Here is a 16,670-nt window from a genome sequence, read left to right as displayed (position 1 = left end):
TTTATTTCTTTTTCACCGTCTGCATTCGCTTGTCTTCTCAGCATGGATGTTTAATCTTTCTAGGCTTTGTGAATTGGCCCAAATGAATAAGTGGTGAGCTGTCTCTCTAGGAGCTAGCGGCTTATTCTAAGGCCCTAATCACTGAGTAAACACATCTTTGCCCTCCCTCTCTTACAACTGCTATATAATAGTGGAGATTCTAGCACAGTAACCTGGATATTGCAGAGATCCACGCTTTGAAATGCAGAATGGCTGATCCTCCAAAACAGACAGTGCCTGATCTTCTCCTGCCTCTTTCTTCTTTTTTAAATTAAATATCACCACTGAGATGCTGTTTTATTGCCTGATATTGTGCATTAGTGCCCTGGATTTTCAAGTTTAGTTTCAGTCAACATTGTTGGCTGCACTTATATGGAACTGTGCATGTTAGGCTTTTTGGTGGCCTTTTCTGGTGCATGTGTACTTGGTTTTGAATCGCTTTTTAAATTAAAGCGGACAAACATTAATGTAAATGTCTAATCCCTTTTCCAAAGTCTACTGTTGAAATGTTTTATACTTTTAAAATTGATTTTGAGGACTTACACAAACTCTGTATTTTATAAATGTGCTGATTTAAAATGAATATCTTGTTAGAACAGATGTTTCTATGCATTCAACATATTTATTTTTAAGTGGCAATTTTTAGCTGGTTAAATACATTGGCTCTGATCCAAAGAGTTACTTTGGGTATGCCCCATGCTATTTCTTACTCCCTATAACCCCTGCCTCTTGCCATATTGCAAACTGTTTTTAAAGTGTGTTCCAGAATCACAATTTCAGAACCCACATTATGTTTTGAGTTAATTGCATCTTGGCCAATTCCTTGAGCGGCAGATTTGAATGTATCATAAAAAGACAATAGTTTTCATGAAATATGCTTGCTCATTATTACTCGTGTCTCTTAAAGAAGAAGCAGTTTAATAGCCGTATGTCAGAGCAGCTTGCCAGGTAGCCATAGGCTGTAAGGAAATTGAGCAGACTGGTGGACAAGGCCATCCCTGCTCCACCAACCCACTTGGTTTCCATGCTGGCAGCAGATGAATGGGATTCGCTTCTTCTGGAGCCAGCAAAACATCTTCCCCACATCAGTCCATTTGGTAGAAGGCACTTACAAAATGAAGCCCACATTTCCACCATGGAAATACAGGCTCCTACTTTCTTAGGCTAATTGAAAGAAGTTGCAGGTTGGTCATGTTTTTGGGCTTATTTACAGGACAATATTTTAATAAGTTTCAGTTAAATTTGTCTGCTGTCTACAGAAGCTGAACTATTAGGAACGGAACTATACCTCATCTTTCTATGGTGGGCTTTGCCACTGCAGCCTCCTGGAATAATGCTTCTTGTGAAACTGCCAGCAGTACAAAACTACCTATGAAATTACAATTTGAAACTACCTGTGAAATTAATGCTTAGCTTTATCTAAATTGTAAATGAATGAAATTTTATGTTGCAAAATTTTATATAACATTTCCAAGCTATGAGTTGTGTGGTATCAGAAATTTTTTGGTGAGTTTTCTTTTTATATCAGCTACTGTATTTTCAAACGTATTCAGAATCTAGACAATTTGATAGTTATCAATTTCCCCTGAGATGTTGGGTAAAACAAAGCAATAGCATAGTGTGCTAGAGTAACATTATTAAACTTACTGTAAACTCAACAATTTAGTTAGTTTAAAAAGGAAATTGAAACAAAAATCAGTGTTGTTATGAGATAAATATACTCTGTTAGATTGAGACTTTCCATGAATGGAGTTTGGGTGGAGGGGTTAGTGGTGGGTGAGGCCATTTTCCCATATAGCCCCCATGCTGCTCCAGAGTTGGGTACCCTGCAGAACAGTGTGGAAGGTAGCATTGTGAGCTGCTTGGGGAAGGGAAAATTGCCTTGCCTTGCCTCACCCCTTTCTGCTGGATCCCTTTTTTGAACAGATGGATGTTACCCAATGCACAATATAATTTTACCCATGTGGCCTGGGAATCAGGCATTAGTTTGCACCGGAATGCGCTTTCCATCGGACTACAACCCAAATAAATGAGAGATTTTGCCCCAGATCCAGAGAAAGTTTTGAATACACAATTTCCCTAGATCCTTTTTTTTTTGTGGTGCTGTGCACAAAAGGAAATGTGGTGCTACATCCCTTGTTTAATTCTCCCTCTCCCTAATGCATAGTAAACCTCCTATCCTAATGCCATTGCATTAAAATCAGCTATTGGTTGTACAGTAGTAAGTATTTGCAACTGATTAAATTCTAAATTCAATTTTGGTGATCATGACAGAATGTAAACATGGCTTTTCTTCTTTTTATATAATAGTCACAACATTATTATTTCTGTAGAAAAAAAATGTTCTTAAATAAACATTTTGGCCATGGGTTCTTGATCGCAAGAATAGAGTAATTCACTTTCTCTCCAAATACCATTAAACAAAGAATTGTTTCTATGGAAGCAGCAGCGGAGTGCTGGGTGCTGAGATTGTTGAAAGGATGTTCCAGCAATATCAATAGGATGCCTCCAAAATATTTGGTTAGGGCTGAGACAGAAATTTCACTTATGTCTGAAAGTGGTGGTGGTGGTGGGCAAATAAATCAAAATATCATGCTAACACTTTCCCCCTGTTTTTCAGAGAAAGCTGCTTGCTGTCTACCTCCACCATGATGAAAGTGTGCTAACCAACGTGTTCTGTTCTCAAATGCTTTGTGCTGAATCTATCGTCTCCTACCTTAGTCAGAACTTCATAACCTGGGCATGGGATATGACAAAAGAAGCAAACAGAGCAAGGTAAATAATTTGGAGTTGAATATTAAACTGTTTTAAGAACTCAAGAAACTCAGTGTATCTTTATAATATATGTTACATAGTATACCGTCTGTTTAAATAATAGATTTTGGGACTGCTCCCCCCCCCCCGCCTTTATCTTACATTGTTCAGTGATTTACTTTTCACAGGCTAATGTTCTCGGGATGCAGCCACTGTGCGTCCAACACACCCTTCCCACTCTGTTCATTTACAAGTCTCCTGGGCCATTCTCTTCCTCCTGTCTGCCAGGGTTAGTAGGTGAATGAGGAGAATGAGCAAGAGAACCAGTGAAATATCTGAGTGAGAGGCATTATGACTGCATCCTTTTCTGGTGCCTTGGAGGATTTTAAATGTAGAGTCACCATCACTCGGTGAAGACCTGGAAAGCATATTATCAGCAAGTGGAACCTTCAACAAAGAGTTGCGGTGATCTGATTCACACATCATATTAAACCGTAGTTAAAATAAACTATAGTTCAATGTGAATGAGCTTGCTGGTACACACTGCTCAAATGCCCATTCTTCACTCTTCTTCCATTCCTGCTGCTTCCATGCCAGGAAGGAAACTAACTAGCTTGCTGTTCCCTGTGTGGAAAAATATGTAGATTATTTCACCTAAACAATCCATGAGTGTTAAGCCAAGAACAAATCTTGGAGAGAAACAACCATGAGTGCAGGTATACTTAATGAGAAGCCAGAGTCTGACTTGTTTCCTCACCAGCATAGCTGGAACAGGGGAGCAGCATAATGTGGACTTTTGAAATGCATCCACTTTTGAGAAGCAGGCACTAGCATGCTGCTCATTCACATTGTTTATTTCATAGTTTATTTTAACTATGGCTTAATATATAATGTGAACTGGGCCAGTGTGGCCTTCTTCAGTTCAGATTTCTAGCCTACCAGTCACGCCTTCTTTCAGCACATACTCTGTCCTATTCTTTTTCCTCCACTTGATTTTCTGTCTATTAGCCCCCAATACTAAATCAGCAATCTGTGCCGACTGAAACATACCAAGTCCTCTTTTACCTGTTTTGTGGTTTCTTCCTCAGGGTTGTGTTTTCCTAAAGATTTTTCATTTTGGGTGGAAACCGTTGGGTTCTCTCCACACCTGATGATACTTCCCCTTTGTGTGTGGTGGTGCCAGTTTGGCTATATAAAGATTCAGACTTGGAGAATGAGTTCAATGGTGGTTTAAGAAGGAAGTGTAACAAACCTCCTGCAGATTGATGCAGTGATCTGTTGTGTCTGGGATGGGGACTTTAGAAAGGAGAGAACTTTCTGTTATGGGGTAGAATAAAGCAGTGGGATGGACCTGTAGGGTGTAAGCAAGTTGCAACCTGTTCACACATCCCGATGAACTGTATAGAATCTATTGCATTGCATAGATATGTAAGTGTAATACCAGAACCGTCTACAAACACCCATTTCCCATCTGTCTCTTTGTTATTAATAGTTTTTTAATACACCACAGGAAGTTTAGTTTGAAGGGCCTCTGTGCTGAGCTCATGTGGGAAAGTTTTGTAATATGAAAAACATCCAGAATTGCTACACTGGATTTAATCTGATCCATTTGACTTTCGTCAAATGCAGCCTAATTGTGATAAATAAAGGCAGAAGTTTTCCCATATGGTGATATAGTTGTTGGGCTTTAGATTGCACTTAATTGTCTGCTGGCAATAGTTCCTTACCAAAGTTTTCTGTAACTGGTGGAATGTGCAGGTTATGTCATTCATCATGATAGTCTTTAGAAATATTGTATGTACCAATGAGCCTATGTCTATATATTTTTATGATGGAAGGATCTTAAAATTGTAGTAGCTGATCTCCTTTTTATTAACTTCAAGGATGGTCTCATTCCATGTTGCTATTGATAATTGTTACTTAATATAAACAGAGCGCTTAAGAAATCACATGGTTTTGTGTTCCTATTGGACTAGTTCACTGACATGTGCATTCCTCCACCATGCCGCCCGGTAACTTACAAATGAGTTAATTGCAGTTAACTTTTCAAATTAAGACTGAAACATGCAATGTTCTTGCATAATACTCCACAGACTACTTGGATGCATTTACCATAATCTTAATTTAATTTAGATTAGCTCACAGTGTTGACCCATGCTTTTAATTGTTTTAATTACTATTGAAAAGAGGGATAAAAAGTACTTTCTAACACAGATATGAATGAAGTAACTATGCTTTTTAACACGGCAAAATATGTGGACAAGAGATTGGGCTAAATCTTACATGCTGCCATTCACTGGGGGTAGGGAGTTCCCTCCTTTCCTTTTATCCCACAACTTGGTGTCGAAGGAAACACTATTTCTAAACCATCTGCAGTGGCTAAGTTCAGTCGACTGCCTGCTGTTGTATTGTTCTAGTCTCTGTTTAATTCTCTAGTTTCTTTTATTTTACAATGACAAAAAATTGCAGTGTAGTTTCTTTTGAAAATCTGTGTTTGAGGGAGGTTTTTTTATGACTGACAATCAACAGGCATGTCATTGCTTTGTTGTGTTTTACTAAAGAAGTCTATTAAGTAGCACAACTTTGATACACTAGTTATAAGAGTTTGCAGGTTACAGAGACACCTGTGGTGACCAAAGCGACAGAAGCTGCTTATTAGAAAGAGTCTGTACAGCTGTGTCCTATTAACTCCTTATGACACTTTTAGAAACACTTAATAAAGGGCTTGTTTAAGGCTTTATAGCTCTTCTCAATGGATCTAAAACCTGATTGTGAAATACAATAAGATGCTTAAGCTTACACTTTTGGGTTTTGCTATCAGTTTATGACAAAGGAATTATTGTATAGCAGTTTTCAAATGGCTATATATAAACAAACTATTTTTTATTTAATTTTATTTCATTAGAGCATTTATAACTAGCCTTCTTGTATAAATACACTCTACTCAGAGTGTCTTATAGCCTATAAAGATTGTGATTTAATAAAACGAGCAAAAAAACTTTTCAAAAGAGATGACATCAGCAGTTTTTAAAAAATCATTACAACATTGTCTACCTCATAAAAGAAAAGCCTGCCAGAAAAAAAAAGTCTTCAACAACCAGTGAAAAACAATGACAGAGGGTGCCAGCCACATTTCATGAGGTAAGATATTGGGTGCAGCCACTGAGAGAGCCTTCTCTTCTCTCTCCCAGCCATGCTTCCATTCTAGGTGGAGCATAGGGAAGGTCAAAATACAATTAATACTTAATATATACATATAACTTTAGGTTACTCTTAGGCTGCAGGGTTATTCATGCAGCATTGGGATAGTGAAGAATTGCTAACTAGAGACCATAGTGCTATCACATGAAAATTGTGAAGGCTACTTCAATATAAATCTAACAGATGGGGTAATATTAAATTACTATCTTCCCAACACAATATATTAAAAATGGCTATGATTGTTGATAGACTTTGTTATGTGTATCTACAAATATCTGTTAACTTAATATGGACCTGTCACTTTGGTGGTATGAGGACAGATTAAGGTTAGATATTTTATTGAAAATTAAAGCAAATGTCTTGGACTCTTAAGTGGGTGGAAAGACATTCATAGAAAAATTGTTCCTCCTACCTGGAGGGTCAGACATGATTTTTGGTGGGTTCTCCCTCTTCCAGAAACCCCCATCATACCTTTTTCCATGTTGTTCAGGAGGAGCCCCTGATCCTCTGGAGAAGCTGGTGATAGCAGAGGTGGCTGCTGGGATAGGGGAGGAAGGGACCTTTCCTTCTGTGAACTTCCTTCTGCTCGCTTTTCTTAGAATCCAAGCTATTGTATGCATATTTCCACAAAGTAGAGCCCAATTTGAACAGCGGACAATTGGATTGCCAAACCAGGTGCATTACTACTGCAGCCTATTGGTTCTTTCTCCCTCCATTTCCTCACTCTGCAGCCTTTATTCAGAGCCGCTATTATCTGCAGAAGGAGTCAGACCTAAAACTGCATTTTACCTTCCTCTCATTATGATGGAGGATTGAAAGAGATTATGTGGGGCCAGGAAGTCCACAGTGGAGCACTGATGCTCATCCTTACCTGATGGCCTTATTATTGTTAGCAGCAAATAAAGGTTATTATTCTTGCACCCAAAGTGGTTGACATAAACCATATAAAACCAACAAAGCCACAAATAATTTATCAAGTTCAATAAAATCCAAGTTAAATAATAGCAGCTACTGAAGAATCATATCTGTTTCTATGCACATTGTTATAACTCATCAGCAATTCAGGATCAAGCTCATTGACCAAACACATGTTTTGGGTACAATATTTCAAATCCTCTTTTCCTTGGCCGGTGCTTGCTAGTCTTAATTTTAAAATGTTTCTTTCTCCTTTAGTGTCTCAGCTTAAGAAAGGGGTAATTGACATACACATTTCCTTATTTCTGTGACCAAATAATTAGCCAGATTCACAGATCATACATCCTTTTTGCTAGTTCATCTGAATGAAAACCAGTATATTTACTGCTTTTGTATGCACTGGTCTCCGTTCACATGCAAGTGATGACAGATGCCCTTTTAGTCTGGTCTGTGCCACTTCTGAATGTTTTTAAGTCAGTAGAGAAAGTGGGAGAGAACCATTTTAAGTCAAATACATGTTCTAAATCAAAGTCACTTTGTGATTTAGTTGGAAGACATGAAAAATACAGCAGCCAGTTTAAGCATCACTCACTTGCCTTCAGTTCTGATGGCTTCTCATGGAATGAAATAAAATTCAGCAAGAGGTAACTTGCAAAAGAATTGGATCTGTTGCTGTTTAGATAGCAGTCCATTCTTAGACTTTTGTCTAAGTTTGTCAAAAATTGCTTCTATTTTGTCTATAATAATTTAAACACAGTTCAATTTACTTACAACAACATAATTATCAAAGGTGCTTAAAGGTGCCCGGGTCAGGAGTCTAATTAATGTTTTAAGAAATAAAGATTTACTACCAGGCAAGTTTGTCATTTTGTCTGTGGCTTGTTTTGTAGAAGAAGCAGAGGAGAGAAGTTGAGGAGGGAACCCTCCTGTTTCTTGATTATATCCCACCCGCTCATTTTCTCCTTTTCTCCTTTGCTTTTGATTTTAGTGGTGGTCTTAACAGAATGTCAAGATCAATTTGAAGCATGGTTAAACTCAAGGTTTGCATTCTGCCAGCAGCAATTGTCCCTACAAACAATGCTGTGTGTTCTTGTAACTTCAGAAGCTTTTAGAAGGATCATGGCAAGGGCAGCATCTAATGACTTTATTAGTATAGGGTTTCAAAACAGCCTCAGTAATTGTTCACATCTCTTTGTCATGTAGTCATAATTACTGCATAACATTGTTCATGGTTGCACTTGTGAATGGTTTCCTAATAGCAAGAAATGAAGAAAAAAGGGAAGGGATGAAAGGTGATTGTCTCTTCACACAGCCTGTATTCAGATAGTGCAAGAGCTGTTTGTAATGCTGAATATGTCTACCAAACAAGGAAAATCCATATTTAAACATATATACTCTTTGAGATGATATCCTGTTAGGTGTTTTGAAATATGTATCAAAAGGACATTAAGGCCTCCACATCTAGAAAAGGAAAGTTGTGGTTTATGAATGCTAAAGGTGCACAACTTTCCTCCTTTGATCTGGCTTGGTTTTTTGTTTAAATTACTCCAAATAACATTGCATGCCAGTCATACTCCCTAAGCTCATTTCATCAAATTAATACGCAGAATTCTTGTACCGCTGAAGGATAGGCTGTTCTGCTCTTGAAATGATTGTATGTGCAGAATCTTTAGTCAATGAATTAAGCAAGAGTACATTCCAGAAACTGTTGTGGTGCTACATCTTACTCTAGTTGAGCAGTGGCCTCAGTCCTGGGTTCCTACTCGATAGCCCCTCAATTGCAGGGGTCATCAGGAAAGAGGTAGCATTGGCTTACAACTCCTCACTGTGAACTGTTGAAGCTGCTCCAGCCTTGGTGTATGTTGCAGTGCTTCTAAACCATTCACCAATGAATGCCTGCTGGTATTCTGCTCCTTGTGTTGATTCTGTATGTATAGGAGAGCATCATGCAATGCAGCAAGGAATGCCTGCTCTAAAATAGATCAGTTTAGGGTCAGTATTTAGATAAATGAAAAATCAAAATCTAGAATGGAAAAGTCCTAAAACTAGAGTCTTGAAAACTGATTAAAAGCTTTCCATCACAAATAAATTCTTATTGTACAGTAAATATGTATTGATTTCTCATTTTTGTTCACAGTCCATATATTTTTCTTCATAATTATATCCTGTTGTGGAGAAATCACTGTTTCCTTGCACTCAAATTTGCAGTATGTCATATCTGGAAAAATGCAATTCTTTCAACAGGTAGCAAGTTTGTAAGAAATTGTTGTGGATTACCAGTGGCGTTGCTGTCTGTCTAGTATGTTGTTGTTTGGATGCTAGAGGTATGCCCTGGGTGGTTTTCTGATGCAGTTAGTGATGACTGACAGAACTGTTTTAATTCTTATGCCGATGTATTGGTGACCATGCATTCCTCTGCTGTACAATTTGAGTAAAGGAACTCTTTATTAGCTCCCCTCTGCCGTTCAGTAAACTGTTTTGTCAATTTGTGGCCATTAATTTTAACAGCAACAACAACTTGTTGATCTCTTTGTTAACATGGAGAAAACATACATGCATGAATAACCATTAGATTTATGTGCACCACTCCCAGTCTGTTACAGAGAAGCAGGATATTGCATCCTTGCCTTTGGAAGAAACTTACTAGGCTATGGTGCAAAGGCTCCAATGAAGATGAGTATAGTTGGATTGTACAGAAGGCCCTTAGTTATGGGATTGAAATTAACGCAATACATTCTCTTAAGATCCAAGTATATGTTGTTTTTAACTCAAAAGAAGCCTTTTATGTAGTGTAGCATGTAGACTCCATCCCTGCATGAGGTTACCAAATTAATACCAATGTCTTTTCAGATCAAGATAGAGACCAGGTTCTGGAAATATATAAAGTTGTATTTGCTTCATAAAAAATACGTTACAGCTGTAACCTTCTGGCATTTCATCTGCACCTTGATTAGCCCATACTAAATACATCATTAACAGTATAATCCTTTGCATACCTACTAAGTCCCACAAATTCAATAAAACTTACTTTAAGGGAAGCGTGTAAGATTGCAGCCTTAGTTGATCAGTGCTCCCCTGTGTTGAGAAACCTTAGGACTGTCATGGCATTATAAAGAGGGAAAATCTTGTTGTAGAACTGTGCATCATGACTTTTTTGATAACGATGTGGCCTAAACATCTTCAGTGTCAAGTCCTTTCATCGCTCAGACTTGTAGAGCAGAAGGTGCAAAAGAATAGGATCCTGTGGTGCTATTTGTAAAAGAGCTGTGATGCAGAAGAGTGGTTGGCTGATGCCGGCCTCTGAGGAAAAAAGAGTGAAGGCATTTGGGCACAATTCCATTTACACGTACAAAAGCCTACAGCTGCATCAGTAATATCTCAACGATTCTGTTATCAAAATCACAAAGACATTTAACAGAATCTATGTGGGTGCTTGGCCTTTTTCTTATCAGGAGGACTCAGTAAGCAACAAGATTATTACACCTAGTTTTTTAAAGTATGGAGTCTTTGACAATCGGGCATTGCAGTAACTAGCACTGTATTTGCAGAGGGATCATAAGAATACCCTTTCTTGGATCATACTGTACAGTGTCATGCCCCCCTCATGCCTGAAGTGCTACCTGAATTTAAAATCCCTCACAGAGCCACTGATCTTCAAGAGGTTATATAATCTGGTATTTCTCCTGGGCTTATATGAGGTAACTGCTTCCACTCCCCAAAATATTTTCTCCAACCTCTTTTGCTGTCCCCACACATAAGTGGAACATAACTGTATGCTAATAAATTTGCTGTCATGATTAACTCCTGAGTTTAAAATGTTCCAAACCTATAGAGCTGTTCTTTTTTTATGCTTCCCTCTTTCCTTTCTCTCTCAACTTGTAACAAAGCTAATAGAAGCCAGATAGCTGGGAGGAATAGACTGTTCTAGTCAGCAGGCCAGAGCCTCCATCACAGTAACTCCTTGGGCATGGGCAAGGTTGGGGCGATTTTATCACTCAATAATGACCTTTGCCAGTCTTCTTTTTCCCCAAATGAATTATGAATAACTCACCCATGGTTACTGTTCTATTTGTGTAGATTTGCAAAATGGCACATTACAGAGAACAGAACTACCACACTCTTCGTTGTACTTCTCAGGACCAATTTCCATCTGTTGTTGCCACTTCAAAACCCTTCCCTGCTATTAATGATGTGAGGAGGAACATTTAAATGGACAGTTTTGCATTCTAACTGCTTCATAGTTTTGTGATGCTAGTGTTAAAATACTCCACACTTGTAGACTGATAAAAAAATGGTAGAGACCTTTTGTCATAGTCTGGTTGCTGAGCTCAGTGGAGTGGGAGAGTCTCTGAGGTGTACATGCCTGGAGGCAGAGTTAGCATTCAAAGTCAGGTCCAGTCCTAGGGTCAGGCAAACAGCAATCCACATGACCAGACAGTCTAGGGGTCAGGGAATCCAGTGATCATTGGGTCCAGGGTCAAGATGAGCAGGGAGCAGCAAGGTAGGGCCAAGAACTACTAGCATTGTTACCAGCAATTGATTCCTGCTGGAAACTGCTTAAGAAGGCTGAAGCCAGTTGGTTCTCACCAGTGCCTTCCCCTCTGAGTCCTTGAAGGCTGATCAACTGCAGGTGGAGTCACTCCACCTCCTCCCCTTTCAGGATGCTGTTCAGCAGGTGAACCTGATTCCTGGCCCACGACACCTTTTTAAGGATAACACACACCATATGGATACACAAGTGGAAAAGTTTTCAGTGGCAATCATGGACAGTAAGTAATATGTAAATTAGTCATAGTGGCTTACAGCAGGATGGGGCCTTTATGTTTCTTTAGCTTTGTATTATTTTAATGGCTAATCCATCAAGCTCAACTGTATCTACTCTGAGAGTTACAGATGAAGAGGCACATAGCCTCAAACAATCTTAATATTTTCAAATAAACTTCCTAAACAGAAACAATTAGTTTAGTGTTGACTGGACTGATTGCAATAAAAGTGTCATTGCCTGCAGAAAGATGTAGCAAGAAATGGTGTGAGCCCAGTAAAAAATAGCAATTGTCTTTAAAGAAAGTTGGGGTTAAGTGGTTCACATGCAGACTGTACTAAGACAATCATGCATAGATACCCTGTTTAAATATTACATATCACATCCTTCAGTTTTACATTTAAAATTTAAATATTAATACATAAAATGTTATTCTTAAATTAACATTTTAATGAGACTTGTGTTGACTTTGCAGAGTATAAAATTAATAATGTTAAATAATTACATGTCTTACGTGTTTAATATTCAACAAGTATTCTTTTTGCTTTGGAAAGACACTAAAGCATCTCTTCTATGAGGAAAGATACTTTTAAGCTTTATCTTAAAAAAAAAAAAAACCCAGCAGATAGGTCAGCATATATTGTCTCTTATCTTCAAGGGGCTGATTTGATTGACCTTAAATAATTCTAGAACTGACCTTCAGGTCATGGCTCATCAAATTGGTTTTACCAGATTGATGCTTAAGATTAATTTCTTTAGAATTTAAATTTGGTTGTGGTAATAAATCACTGGTCCAGTTTCTATATCATGGTAAACCATAGTTGATTGTTTACAGCCAATGTGGAGATTGCACCTGCTTCACTCCTCTGCTAGTGGGAACAGCAAACCACAATCCGTGGCTTAGTGTATTTTACTTATTTGTATGCTACTTTTTCTCCCAAAGGATCCCAGAGCAGCAAATGTTACATTAAAACAAAAACAACTTAAGATAAACATATTTAAAACATTTTAAAATCACTTAAAACTTTTAAAAACAATCACATAGCTTCACAGTTACTAATTTCAAGGTTGCCATGGCCAGTAGTTCATAGCCATCGCATGCTTGGGTAAACAGGAATGTCTTTAAATTTTGCCTGAAAGTCAAAATGGAGATAACCGCACCTCACCAAGGAAGCTACAGTGGTACCTCGGGTTAAATTCTTAATTCATTCCGGAGGTCTGTTCTTAACCTGAAACTGTTCTTAACCTGAAGCACCACTTTAGCTAATGGGGCCTCCTGCTGCTGCCGTGCCACCGGAGCACGATTTCTGTTCTCATCCTGAAGCAAAGTTCTTAACCTGAGGTAATATTTCTGGGTTAGCAGAGTCTGTAACCTGAAGCATATGTAACCTGAAACGTATGTAACCCGAGGTACCACTGTATTCTAAAAATGGGGAGCCACTACCAAAAAAGCCTTGTCACAGGTCAACACCAGCCAAGCAGAAGCCAGAAGTACTACCTGCAACAAGGAACTCCAAATTGGGATTGTCGTTCATTACCACCACAATTGGTAAGCCGAGAACAAATCTTGGCTTCATGTTGAATCGAAATCAACTACAGTCTCTAGTTCAGATCTAACAGTAAGCCAGCAATTGTGGTTTGTTGCTCCTGCTTGCTATAGCGGAGAAGCAAAGCAGGAGCTTTGGTTACCATGGTGCGCAGACTGGGCCAGAACGCTGTCAATTGAATGGCACAATTAGAGCAAAGTTATATCCAGCACAGTTTGTTTGTTTGTTTGTTTGTTTGTTTGTTTTTTTGGCCATTTGTCCTCTCTGTATCCTCAAGTTTGGAGCAGCTGGTCGTCTTGAGTAACTTTGCTTAAAGCGCAGCCCAAGGACATCTTCCATCTGACTGTCCTCTTCCAGGAGGATAGAGCTTGCACAGTGCAAACTACCCTGAAAGTCTCTGCAGCTGCCAAACACCACCCACTAGTAACATCAGAGAGTCTCTGGCATCACAACCCTCTAGTTTCCATTCAGTGGTAGCAGCCTGATGATGCATTCAAATGATGCTTCTGCACGCACTTCCATTAGTCTGAATTTTTTTTTAATTTTACCCTTAATAAACAAATGTGTTCCATGGCTTCCATCTTAAGTTTATATATTCTACTGAAACGAGGCCAGTGGAGATTCAAAGTTGGGTCTAATTTATTTTGGACAAAACGGAGTGCTTTCAGAAGTGGCAGAGAGACATTTCTAAGTTTGTCTGGCAGGGCAAAAAGCCCAGAATTAAGTTTAAGATATTAACCGATGCAAAACAAAGAGGGGGCTTCGCCCTGCCAGACTTAAAGTTGTATTATGAAGCCGCAGCGTTTTGCTGGCTAAAAGACTGGCTACTTCTTGAAGACACTGATGTGTTAGATTTGGAAGGGTTTAACAATGCCTTTGGATGGCATGCATATTTATGGTATGACAAGGTTAAAGCAAATAAGGCCTTTAAGAACCATATTGTCAGAAAATCATTGTTTAATGTCTGGACAAAATATAAAGACTTGCTGGAAAATAAAACACCAAGGTGGCTTTCACCTTTGGAAGCCAAGGCCCGAAAAAGACCCAATATGGAGGCTAAATGGCCAAAATATTGGGAAATACTAGAAAAGGATGGAGACAATTGGAAATTGCAGAGTTTGGAGAAAATGAAAGACAAAGTGCGAGATTGGTTACATTACGCTCAGATTAAAGAAGTTTTTAAAAATGATAAGAAACTAGGGTTCCAGGTGGAGAAGTCGAAATTGGAAACAGAATTGCTAGAACCAAAGATTAAGGTACTCTCAAGGATGTATAACTTGCTGTTGAAATGGAATACACAAGATGAAATGGTTAAATCGGCTATGATAAGGTGGGTACAGGACATTGGGCATAATATCATGTTTGAGGACTGGGAGAGGTTGTGGAGTAATGGATTGAAATTTACTGCATGTAACGCTCTGAAAGAAAATGTAATGAAAATGATTTATAGATGGTATATGACCCCAGTCAAACTTGCCAAAATTTACCACCTGTCTGATAATAAGTGTTGGAAATGTAGAGAGTGTGAGGGAACGTTCTTCCACCTCTGGTGGACTTGCCCTAAAGTGAAGGCGTTCTGGGAAATGATTTATAATGAATTGAAAAAGGTATTTAAATATACCTTCACTAAGAAACCAGAGGCTTTCCTTTTGGGTATTGTCGGCCAAGGGGTGGCAAAGAAGGACCAGACATTTTTTATGTATGCAACAACAGCAGCAAGGATACTTCTCGCCAAACATTGGAAAACTCAAGATTTACCCACACTGGAAGAATGGCAGATACAACTGATAGACTACATGGAACTGGCTGAAATGACCGGCAGAATCCGTGACCTGGGAGAAGAGAGGATTGAGGAGGACTGGAAGAAATTTAAGAACTATTTACAAAAGTATTGTAATTTGAGTGAATGCTAAATAAGATGCTAGATTAAAATAACTGAGCACCACTAAATTTAGAAGTTTTTAAGAAAATAAGTAAGACTGTGAAAACTTAGCTCCTTCCGAGAATTATAAGATTATGAAATATAGAAGGGATATAAGAATTTAAATAAGATGATAAATTGCTGACAAAATGTTACAACGATGAAAGTGGGAGCGGGAGATGTGAGGAAGTCCAAAGAAAATGTGAAAATATGTTAAGATAAATGTTATATTGTTTATTATGTTTATTTTTAATGTAAAACCCAATAAATTGCTTTAAAAAAACAAAAAAAAAAAACAAAGTTGGGTCTAATTTGTTTTCAGACTTTTAGCAGCTCTCAACAGCAAGCCTAGTTTTGACTTCCATTATTTGTCATTCTAGGTTTCTGAAGTGTAGATGTTGAGATTTTTCCCGCTGATAGGAAAACGAAGTGTCGTGATTCTGTTTTGGATTTTGATATCAAATGCTTCTCAGCCTGTGACATTTTAATGCCGCTTGTCTTTTCAAATAGATTTACCTTCTAATGCATGAGACAACAGGACTTTGCTCATCAGATAGTGCATACATTTCAAGATCAGTTGTTACCTAAAATATTATCATAAGGCATAAGAAAACACATGATTTAAGTTGCCTTTCATGAACATAATTAAGAATTAATAAGCCTGTACCAGTGGCTAGTCCTCAGAATTTCCACTGTTTTGCCTTTTGTGACCTGTGTTATTAAAAGTCCATTATTTTTACAGACTTTATTAAATTGGATCTTATTAAAGCATTCTATATTTGCATTTGGTCTTTCATAATTCATTATTATTATGACATTTACTTTTTACCATCAGATCTGAAAACATATCATAAGCTACCCTTTTCTCTTGAAAGAAATGCTAATTTCAAACAGTCCTCTAATGGAAGAGAAAAGCTTTATCAGTTTTTTCATTTATTCAGGATCGTGTTAAGAATACTAATGCCAGACTTCAGTATGCTAATGGATGAAGGCATTTTTTTGGCCAAAAGCTTAGAATTATTGTTTTAAGACTGCACTAGTAAGTATGAAAGTGAAGAAGGCTAGTACTATATCCAGAAGCATAACTCTTGAGTAAAAGTCATTGATTTTTATTGCTACTAATTGAACTTACAAATTTTATATTAAAATATTATCTCTAGGTTTAAAGCAGTATATGTATTTCATAATTAAATAAGTCCCCAACTTTTATTCTGTTGTTATTTATTTTTTCTAGATTTGTATTTTACTCTGAAGCTCTTAAGTTTAGTTGCTGATACTTAGTAAAGGGTACAATACACAATACTTGCAGATTTGTATAGTCATGTGTATAGTCATGTGTATAGTCATGTGAAGTACAGCAAAAGTTAGGTTTGCTAGAGTTCTTTTGGGATGAGTTCAATTATCCATTCAATACAGTGTGACAGAGCCATGGTAATTTCAGAAGTGGTGCTTCTGTGAAGTGAGATGTCACAAATGATAGATTTCTGGTGCCATTCTATGTTGTTTTGAGCCCTAATGTTTTGGTGTGTTC

General features: G+C 37.9%; 1 protein-coding gene across 1 annotated transcript in view; it reads left to right on the top strand.

The window, feature by feature from the left end:
• The window catches only part of FAF1 (Fas associated factor 1), a 171,291-nt gene that overhangs the window by 114,686 nt on the left and 39,935 nt on the right, over positions 1-16,670 (top strand). Inside the window, exon 13 of the mRNA XM_081010831.1 lies at positions 2,660-2,814. Coding sequence (XP_080866957.1) covers positions 2,660-2,814 — 155 coding nt within the window. The remainder of the gene's footprint in view (positions 1-2,659; positions 2,815-16,670) is intronic.

The sequence above is a fragment of the Podarcis pityusensis genome (genome assembly GCF_964106645.2).
Source record: "Podarcis pityusensis genome assembly, chromosome: 6".
In the NCBI taxonomy this organism is placed as follows: Eukaryota; Metazoa; Chordata; class Lepidosauria; order Squamata; family Lacertidae; genus Podarcis; species Podarcis pityusensis.
Note: the sequence above shows the minus strand (reverse complement) of the source record. Positions and strands in the feature narration are given on the sequence as shown.